The sequence below is a fragment of the Akebia trifoliata genome, chromosome 1 (genome assembly GCF_017979445.1).
Source record: "Akebia trifoliata isolate Shusen 1 chromosome 1, ASM1797944v1, whole genome shotgun sequence".
Lineage (NCBI taxonomy): Eukaryota > Viridiplantae > Streptophyta > Magnoliopsida > Ranunculales > Lardizabalaceae > Akebia > Akebia trifoliata.
In genome coordinates, this window is record NC_141375.1 from 11423179 (window position 1) to 11433830 (window position 10652).

General features: G+C 34.0%; 1 protein-coding gene across 8 annotated transcripts; it reads left to right on the plus strand.

Moving 5' to 3' along the window:
- Window positions 1-1275: 1275 nt before the first annotated feature.
- Window positions 1276-9632, plus strand: LOC147410703 (ras-related protein Rab7-like). Of its 8 annotated transcripts, none has more exons than XR_015177494.1 (14): window positions 1276-1425; window positions 2875-3007; window positions 3083-3213; window positions 3306-4473; window positions 5486-5632; window positions 5864-5944; window positions 6044-6695; window positions 6806-6859; window positions 6940-7332; window positions 7439-7716; window positions 7796-8112; window positions 8203-8363; window positions 8456-9204; window positions 9371-9632. XR_015177494.1 is itself a non-coding variant. In XM_086439024.1 (14 exons), exons 5-8 carry the CDS (start codon window positions 5495-5497, stop codon window positions 6353-6355), a joined length of 381 nt encoding a protein of 126 aa, XP_086295150.1. In that variant the 5' UTR covers window positions 1276-1425; window positions 2875-3007; window positions 3083-3213; window positions 3306-4473; window positions 5486-5494; the 3' UTR covers window positions 6356-6695; window positions 6806-6859; window positions 6940-7332; window positions 7439-7716; window positions 7796-8112; window positions 8203-9204; window positions 9371-9630. The 8 variants fall into 8 exon arrangements, 3 of the variants coding, with proteins under 3 accessions (XP_086295150.1, XP_086295132.1, XP_086295141.1); XR_015177492.1 differs by having other exon boundaries at window positions 6044-6526; window positions 6619-6695; window positions 8203-9204; XM_086439024.1 differs by having other exon boundaries at window positions 5853-5944; window positions 6044-6190; window positions 6352-6695; window positions 8203-9204; window positions 9371-9630.
- The last annotated feature ends 1020 nt before the right edge of the window (window positions 9633-10652 follow it).

The following is a 10652-nucleotide window of genomic DNA, read 5'->3' on the forward strand; positions in this document are numbered from 1 at the left end:
TTTTTAATATACAAATTATTCGAATTTTTATCGAATATTATCTGATATCCAATGCGATAATCGGATTCAAATTCGGATAGGGTTTTAGAACATCTGTCGGATTTAAATTCGAATTTGAATATCAAATAAAATTTTGGATTCAGATTCGGATATTACTGTATCCGAACCAATAAGCATCAGTTGGCAGCCCTATTACTAGTAAGATTTTGCCTCAAATTAATTACTATTAAGATTACAAAATCCCATTTCTTTTTTCAAATAATTAATACTTAAAATAAAAAATATTAATGCTTAAAAAAAAAAATTCGTGGTTTCTTGCATCTTAAAATGAGAGCTGCTAGGCAACCCAACTTTACTTATTATATCCCGAAATGTTGTAAAATCAATAACTTAAAAAAAAATAGTCATTTCTTTAAACAATTAATATTGAAGAAAATCTTGATTTCTTGCATCTTAAAAAAGAGTATAAGCTTCAACGTTTTCAATTGATTAATACGTTTGGTTGGTTTTGGCACAAAAAGGGTTACTTGATTCTTTAAGAAAATCTATTAATTGAATCAATTTACAGAGTCAACTTATCAATTCAGTTAGGGTCAACTTCAAATGCATTAAGTTGAGCAACATATATATTGAGAACAAAACTAAATATTTTAATTATTTACGGTATTTAAAGATTTAATTTAATTTTGTCTGAGTCAACTCAAAAATTATCAACTTGACTCGACTTAAGACAGTTAAGCCATGTTTTAAAGTTAAGGACTAAGAAAATCCATTTTTAAAGTGTTAATTGGTTGAACTCGTTGGCGTCCCCTTTTTTTTTTCTTCAAAATATTAAATATTAATTGGTCACAAAGGTTGGGCTAAAATTATAATCCCAACATTACAAAATGTTATAGCACTAATTCAAACAATTTCAATAGTTATCTATAATTAAAAAAAAAGAAGAGAGAATTGGTGTGGCATTAGTAAACATTGGTGTAGCAATAGCAACTCTAAACTAGAAAGAAGATTTATATTGGCACCCTAACTTTTACTCATTCTCATCATTTATTTATTATTTTATTTAATTGGAGAGTAATAAGTAAAGTTTGGGTTGCCAATAGGAGCTCTCTTTTTAAGATGCAAGAAACCACAATTTTTTGAAAAAAGAGACAGGATTTGGTAATCTTAATAGTAACTGATTGAGGTTAGTTTTGGAAGAATAAAATCTCACCGTGTGAGAGAAATTTTTTTAAATTCTCTTACCACGTGGACCAATGGTATGCGGGGTCTTTAAAGTGGGTGTTACCAAAATAACACTCACAAGGGCATTTAATAAACTTTTCCTTCCTAAATGGTCCCTCAGACTCATTATCGCCAAAGAGCCACCATTTTCATCGGAGAAGGACGAAGAAGTTTGATAAAGGTTTTTTTGGGTTTGAAGAGGTATGTATAATTTAGGGAATTGTTTTGTGTTATTTTAATGGTTTTTCTATAAAATTCTAATCTTTATGGTTTATTTGGGTTGAACATGAAAATAGATGCTCATTTTGTTCTTTTTTTTTTTTTTTGTCATTTTCTAATATGAGAAAACAATACAGTTCAATTTTTTACAGTGTCAAGTTCAATTTTAATTGCTATCGAACTTGGTTAATATTAATGTTATGAACTCGGCAGTAATTAAATTACCTTCAAACACGATACTAAATAATATTATGAACTCAACGATGGTTTAATTACTATCAAACTCAGTAATAATTAATATTATAAAGAAAAATTACCAAAACGGTACAGTTTTGGAAAATATTTACCAAAACGATACACTGTAGCAATTAATTCCGAAAATGGTAAGTTTTCGGAATTAATTGCTACAGTTTACCATTTTGGTAAATAATTGAAAAGTTGTGCATGTTTTGGTAAATCTGCCTATTATAAACTCGATGGTAATGATATTGTGAACAACCTTCATAGAAGGTATCATTTTGTAATAACATCGGGTTCCATACTAATATAATTGAACGCGAAGGTAATTTCTTTCGAATTTGATGACAATTTATTGAACTCAACATTTTTTTATTTATTTTAAAAATGCTTGACTCTTTTCTATGATGGTGCAATTATTGTGCAGTGGTGTGTAAGTTTCAAAATATGATATGTATTGTGTTGCTTATTTTATTTGTTAAATTAAATATTATATATATATTTCTTATTATTGTTGGGGAAAGGAACACCCCTATCAAGTAATGAGAACCTTGTAAAAAAATTTGAGGGTTTAAGGTACGTGCTTCGGTAAATTATATGACTTGAAGGCGATTAGGATCACCCAGTTACAAATCATTATTATAGTGTTAATGGAAAAACATAAACCAATTTTGACATTTTCGTTACTTGACCAAGATTTAAAGATGACCTTATTAGATATTAGCCTTATATTATGACTGAAATGTGTAGAAAATGAGGTTGTAGTCCAACCACTGGAGAAAGGTAAAAAAACATAAGGGAGAAATATTTCCCTAGGTCTCAAAAGATTCTTACGAAGGATGTTTCTGCTACACTAGAGACTGAGAATAGATACTAATGATTTTTTAAAGCTTAGTCATCTTTATGTTATTGATATTTTTTCGTTTCCAACTGGCAACGACACTATCTTGCCAAAATATGTTGAGCTTGTGAACAATTTGATCACCTTCAACAATTATCCATGGGAATTGGTTGTGTATAAAGATCTAGCACAAGTCATGATAATAGTTGGAGAAGTGGTGGAGAAGGCTATATACAATATATATGGATGCACATATGTCTTATAAGTAATAAATTTAACCATTGCTCTTAATTTTTTTTATTTCATTCATTAATTCAAACTCTTACGTTTATTTTGTAATGTGATTTGTGTAGGCATATAAACACATTATAACCCCCTAAGATAATCAAGGTGGTTATGAAGGAAGCATGGCCCAGATGTTTGAAATGGGAATCCACAACTTATTTATAGGATAAGGCTGTAGAGGGCAAGTCAAAAGAATGCAAGGTAAAACAATTTAAAATTTAATGATATTGTTTTATTGTATAAATTTTTAATGGAATGAAAGATTTTTGCACACAGGTCATAAGATCTTTGGAGTTGACAAACAATGAGAAAAAAATGTTAAGGATACTATGAATTTGGATACATCTCAAATTGATGAAGAATTAATAAAAACATACGACCCTCCAAAACATGGAAAGACCTATCAGGTAAGTAGGAGTATAAACGATTCGTTCAACTTATTTAAATTAAGTTGTTAATTATTTTTTTTTTGATAATTTGTTATATTTTGTATTTGCAGAAAGCATAAGGGAAGGAGGATGAACCAAAATTGGTGAAGAAATTAAAAGTTTTCATAGATGGAACATCAATCTATATATGGGAAGAAGAGCAAAAAAAAAAAAAAAAAAAACAAAGGAAAATGAAAGGAAGCTGGGGAGAAAAGTGGGAGTGAGAGGAGAGGTAGAGGAAGAAGTTTGTATATTGTTGATGAGAAGATGAAGTTTGTTGAAGAGGATGTAGTTGAGGAGACAAGGGAGGAGGAAAACCTAATAAAACTTGTTGTAAATATTTAAATAAAGGTTTGTGATTAACAAGAAATGATGACTTCTCTTAAGGAAATGAAATTTTTACTTGAAAAAAAAAAGAATTTAATGGAGGAAAAGAAATTAGAGGAAAGAATAAAAAAAGATGGCTAAGAGAAGGAATGACCAAAGAGAAAGAAACGGTGGTGAGGACCGTGATTCTTAGAGTTATGGTGGTGCTTGGAGGGATGGGATGGAGGGTGAATGTGGTGATGGTGATCCTAGGAGGTATGAGGTGGATGGTGATGGTAGTGCTGGAAGGGATGGTGATGGTCAAGGTGCGAGGGATGGGGAGGGTAATGGGGTAAATGAAAGAAAGGTGGAACAGGAGGCCCCTAGTACCCCTACTATTATAATTGAAATTATTACTGACTTGTGTATTCTAGAAAAGGAAAATTATATAGTTCTTGCTCAATTGGGTAAGAGAGTTCCCAAACCCAATAAAGCTTACATTGGTTCTCCTTGGTGACAATCACAAAATCAAATAAACCACTTGACAAGGAATCACTACAAGAAAAATCACCTACTGCAACAACTTTTAGTGACGGTCAAAGTTTGACCGTCGCTACAGAGTCTTTATTTGGCCATGGCCACATTTCCTTACTTTGATCTCACTGACTCAGTTACTCACTCTCGCTGTCTCTCATCTCAAACTCGAAATCGGACTCTCTCTCGTCTGAAACTCGAAGACAGTCTATCTCTCGTCTCTGCTGATCTCTTTCTCTCACAAAATCAGTCTCTTTCTCAAGCTCGAAAACGAAGCCTCCGTCTTTCTCTCATCTCATACTCGACAGATTTGTCTCTGTCGAGGAGATCTCTCTATCGATCTCTCAAACGCGTGAGGTTTCAATCTAAATTGATCTGATCTCGGCCTCGAAAATTAAGGTATGTTTTCCCACATATTTTGTTAATTTTTCTCTCCAATCGATCCTAAACCCTAGATTTTTCTACATATTTTGTTAATTGTTGTAGACTGATCTTCTTTCTTCAATTTTGAAAAACCTAAATGCTTTTTAACAACTATTTGATGAATTCGTATGGAATCCCTATTTGGCGTGTTGTTGATCGAGTGATTTGACCTGTTCTGTCCATGATTGAAGTAACTGTTGATTTACTTCTTTGTTTTCTTTAATTCAAAAAATATCAGGAATATTCATGCCTGTTGTCCATCAACTACACCTTTAGGCCCGATCTTAGGCCCTGACTCATCCTCCGTGGGGCATTGGATTAAGTTCTTTAACAACTATTTGATGAGTTCACATAAAAGCTCTATTTGGAGTGTTGTTGATCGAGTTATTAGACCTATTCCATAAATGATGTTCTAAGTGAAGATTTCTATTGAAGTATCTATAGATGTACTTATCTGCTTTCTTCAATTCTGAAAAACCTATAAGTTCTTCAACAACTATTTGATGAGTTCGTATAGATTATAGAAGTCCTATTTAGAGTATTTTTGAGTTTTGTAAAATTTTTTTATAATTGTCTTTAATTTTTGAATCTTCAATCACTTCGATCTCGAATTTCTAGGGTTTTTAAACAGAGCAGACGGATTGATCGAGATCTTCCTCTCCCTAAGATTAGTTTGAAACACTAGATGTTCTCCCTTGCAGGGGCAATGCTTCTTCCTGATTTTAGCATTATTGAAAACACCATATTTTGTTTAAGCTTGGCAACAACACCATTGTTAGATTCTAAAGTTGTTAACATGTAAAGGTGTTATGTCAGGGGTCATTGTTTCCTTCAATAAATTCTGCAATTGTGTGTATTTCCAATTTTTTAGTTAAAGAATTTGATGTGTCTCTGGGCACCACCTCTTATTTCTTTAATAATTCTGATGGTTACTCAGATGGTTGAGTTTTTAAGCAGTAATATTTGGTCAATTGTTGTTTTATGGCAGATATGGGACATGGCTGGACAGGAAAGATTCCAAAGTCTAGGTGTTACTTTCTACCGTGGTGCAGACTGCCGTGCTCTTGTATATGATGTTAATGTAATGAAGTCATTTGACAACTTGAACAACTGGAGGGAAGAATTTCTTATTCAGGTGTGCTTTGAATTATTAAGGTTGTTCGCTTTTATTAGTAACTTTACTGTAGTGTTATTGAGGTGTAAGACCTTTTCGAAAAAGTATATTTACAGCTCCACAAACACTAAAAAGTTTGCACATATGTAGGGTGTAGTATATTTTCCATAAAAGAAGCTTTACAACTATCTCACAATCCATCTCTACAATTTTATTAAAAAGTTAAGCTAACAAAAAACAGGACTTATGCAGGCAAGTCCTTCAGACCCGGAAAATTTCCCTTTCGTTGTTTTGGGAAACAAGGTTGACATGGATGGTGGAAACAGCAGAGTGGTATGGGAGAATATCTGTGTATTTATATTTTCTAATGGTTTATTATTCCTTTTGATTTGTCATTTACATGGTAATGTTTGTTTTCATGGATCAATCCAGGTGTCTGAGAAAAAAAACATGGGTATTGTGTGCTTCAAAGGGGAATATTCCATACTTTGAGACCTCCGCCAAGGAAGGCATTAACATTGAAGAAGCTTTTCAATGCATAGCAAAGAATGCCTTGAAGAGTGGAAAAGAAGAAGAAATGTAAGTAAGATATTTACATATATGTTTGTATTATCATCAAATCCTTGCCATAATTAATTCTATACTAATAGGCATTTGATTAAGTAGTCAATTTCTGCTGTTATAATCCAGCCATTGAAATAAGGCCCAATATAAGACTGATTATGCTTGGATCTGACCAGATAACTTATATATATGGGTTTTGTTAACGTGTGCTCGTAAGGGCACACATTAAAGTGCAATAACTACACTTTGGGATTAAGCATCAGTCAACATGATCTGTATATGGGAGACATGACTGTAAGGGAAACCTTGGATTTCTCTGCTCGGTGTCAGGGTGTTGGTTACAGAGACATGGTACATCTTCCATCCCCAACAGATTCCACATTAAATCTTGCAAAAGTTTGTAGAAATCAACTTGTTAATGTTCTTGACAAATCTTTGTGTAGATGTTCTTACTGAACTTGCAAGAAGGGAGAAACATCAATCAATTAAACCAGACCCAGATATCAATTTCTTTATGAAGGTATAAAGGCTACTAATAACAATAACAAACGACAAAATGACTCAAAGTAGAGAATTAGATTTGCTTTGCTAAAGATCATTTATCACTTTCTTTATCTTGTTCCTTCTCAGGCAGCAGTGATTCAAGGACAGAAGTCCAGTATTGTCATTGATTATACCTTGAAGGTGAGGAAAATTGTAATTTATTCATATATGACAGATAGAACAATAGATGTTTATTCACAAAGCAGCCCTGAATGTAACAGTTACTCGAGCTATAAGTGTGTGGTGATACAATGGTGGGAGACAACATGAGGAGAGGTATATCAGGAGGGCAGAAGAAGAGAGTGACCACAGGTGAGATGATAAATGGTCCTTCAACAACTCTCTTCATGGATGAGATATCGACAGGACTAGACAGCTCAACGACTTACCAGATTGTCATGTGTCTCAAGCCTATCATCCGTGTCTTCCAATCCACAATGGTCATCTCTCTCCTCCAACCTGCACCGGAAACATTTAACATCTTTGATGATGTAATACTTGTATGCGAAGGGCAGATAGTTTACCACGGCCCTCGTGAGTCCATTCTCGAATTTTTTGAGACAATGCGGTTCAAATGTCTGGAGAGGAAAGGCATAGCAGATTTCCTACAAGAGGTTTGGCTTCCTATGCCAATTTTTATTTATTTTTGGTGTGAGTGTGGGAGGAGGTGTCTTCACTTATTCACTCTTGCAAGCTAAATTGAAAGAATTGTGAAATTAGGTGACGTCGAGGAAAGATCAAAGTATTGGTATTTAAAAATAGAGCCATATCGCTACATTACTGTCAAGGAATTCTCACAAGCCTTCCACTCGTTCCATGTTGGAAAAAGTCTACAATCTGAACTTTATGTTCCTTATGACAAGTCCAAGTGTCATCTGGCAGCTCTCCTAAGAAAAAAGTACGGCCTAACAAAGATGGAACTCTTTAAAGCCTGCTTTGACCGAGAAATTCTGTTGATGAAGAGGAGTGCATTCATCTACATCTTTAAAACTATACGAGTGAGAAAATAAGACTTAAAACAACTTTTTAAGGAAATTGTAAAGCTAACAAAAGTTTGTTTCTTTGTTTGTGGTGCAGATCGCCATGGTTGCAATAATAACAATGACGGTTTTCATATGAACAGAGATGGATCACAAAACTCTAGAAGATGTGGTAAAGTACATGGGTGTTCTTTTCTTCTGTTTAGTGAACAACATGATTAATGGGCTTGCCGAGGGTTAATTGACATTGATGAAGTTACCAGTGTTCTTCAAGCAGAGAGATTACATGTTCTTTCCAGCTTGGGCATACTCACTTCCTACATTTATAACAAGGATTCCAGTGTCACTAATTGAGTCTTCAGTATGGGTCATCCTTACTTACTACACAATTGGAATGGCACCAAGCTTCGAAAGGTTTGTCTCGATTAATCTCAATTAAAGTGATTCGGGTTTGGTTCTGTATTTTTAAATCATAAACATTCTATCACATAATGTGTTTTCCAGATTTATTTGTCAATTGCTCCTAATGTTCAACCTACATCAAATGTCACTTTCTCTTTTCCGTTTTATTGCGGCATTGGGACAGAATCAGATTGTTACAAACACATTTGGGGCTTTCGCGGTACTTGTCATATTTGTTCTGGGTGGTTTCATAGTCTCTAGAGGTAGAAATCTTTCCGTTCTTCTGCACAATATAATTATTCGTCGAGTGGTCATATTGTACTAAAATTCTCTTTCTTGACTTTGTGAACAACAGAGGACATATATAGTTGGTGACTTTGGGGATATTGGGTATCTCCTCTAATGTACACTCAGATTGCAATTGCAGTAAATGAATTCCTAGCAAGTCGATGGAGTATGGTATGCTTTGAGCATGAAAGGAATTTTAAGTCGGCAAATGTAGTTACGAATATTAGTAGATGAAATTTGGAATAATTTGCATGGTGGTGTGATGCTTCTCAAGCTTAAGGGGATATTTAGGGGCTGTTTGATTCAGCTTCAAAACGCAAATTTTGGTGTGTTTGCGGTGTGAAGCGGAGTTTTGAAGCTGAATCAAACACGACCCAACCTCCGCGTTACGATTTTGCGTTGCTGAATTGCGTTTCTAAACGCAGATGTGAAAAGCTGTATTTTAGAGCTTTTTTAAATTGCGTTTGCGGAGACGCGAATTACCAAAAAATGTCTCATGAAAAGACGCAAATGCCCTTGATCTCATTTTCTTCTCTTCTTATCTTCTCTCCTCTGTCGACAGAGCCCACACAACGTGCTCTCTCGACAGAGCCCACACAACGTGCTCTCTCTCTCTCTGTCTCTTTGTTCAACCTAAACCCATCGACGACGATGCTATTTTCGTTCAAGTTAAACCCATCGACGACACTGTTTTCGTTCAACGTCTGCGACAACAATTGATGCCATTGACGACACCGTCTGCGATCAACACCATTAACGACCCTGTTTGCGACGACGCCATTGACGACTCCGTTTGCGATCGAAAAAATGATCTAGGTAAGTCTCCATCATTAGGTTCTTTGGTGATTGATCCCAAAAAATTATTTTAAAAAATCTCTTTGACTGGTCGGTAGAAGATGAAGAATAGTGGTGGTTTCGAGCAACTTTTGGGTTTTATTTAATTTTTTTTTCTTTCTGGGTTTGTTTGATTTGAAATAGGCAGGTGTTTCCTCTGCTTTGGATCGTCGAGTAGTGAGAAAAATCAAGTTTTAAAGAATGATTTTTCCAAGGAGGGATTAGCTGCACAATCTCAGTGTGCTAGTAGAGTTAGTTTAGGATTTTTTTTTTTTTTTTTTGGGTATATTTATTGTATTGTACTTGAATAAATGTTGAATTTATATTTTTTATTTGTGTAGTTTTGAGTAACTTGGGATGGATTGTTGTTCGTTTAGTTTATTACTGTTTTGATCTGGGCTCTAGGTTTTTATTTTTATTTTTTCAAAAAAAAAATTTCTTTGGGTTTTTGTTGAATTATGGTTTTGCATGTCTTATTAATACACTTTAATGGATGAATTGGTTTTGTTACAAACTGCTATTTGGAGAAAACCCTCTAAAAGATTTTAGGGTCCCAAATACATAAACAGGGAGGTTGGTGTTGGAAAACCACTATTTGGAAGATTTTATACAAATTTGATGTAGGACAACACAATGATTTCGAGGTTTCGTGAATTGTTATATGTTGAGAATTTAAAGGTTAAAATGGTGATGGATGCATATGCCTGGTGATGTGAATTGGGTTTAAGGATTTAGAATTTTTGAAGGCTATGAATTGAGAAATAAGAGCTGCTTATATAAAATTGGAAGAAAAAAGGAATAGATTTGAAGATGTAGAGGCATGACACTCATGGTATTTTTACAGATGATTGAGCAACAACCTTCAAAGACTCATAGTTATGGTTGAGCTGTTGAAGCTTAGATAGTAAAACGTTCTATAATCTGGACCTAATGAGGTTACTTTTGAAATGAAAATCTTACTATAAAAATAAAAAAAAAACATATTGAACTTGTAAACATTGAGAATAGGGGGTACTTATAGTTAGCTGAACAGTAGGCTTGGAGTATCTTAAGCAATATACCACTCCAAAAGATCGATCCATTGAAGAGGGGGAGATTTAGGAATATAAGAGGGCCACCAGGGTTAATTGGGGTTTGACATACCTGAGAGTGAAGGAAAATATACACTGAACCCCCCTCACTCAAAATATATGAAAAAACATATGTAAAAACAATGTAACAATAATAAATTTTCAAAATATGGGTTAGAAGTTTCAGATTGAGCTGATTTTTTGTGAGGATGATCTCTATGATGGGAAGATCATCTGAAAAAAAAAAAAAAAAAATCAGTCCAATCTAAAACTTCTAACCCCATTTAAAGTGATTTAGAATGTGGTCCGTTGATTTTTTTGTCAATAATTTGTAAATCACTTTTGATGGATTTACAAGTT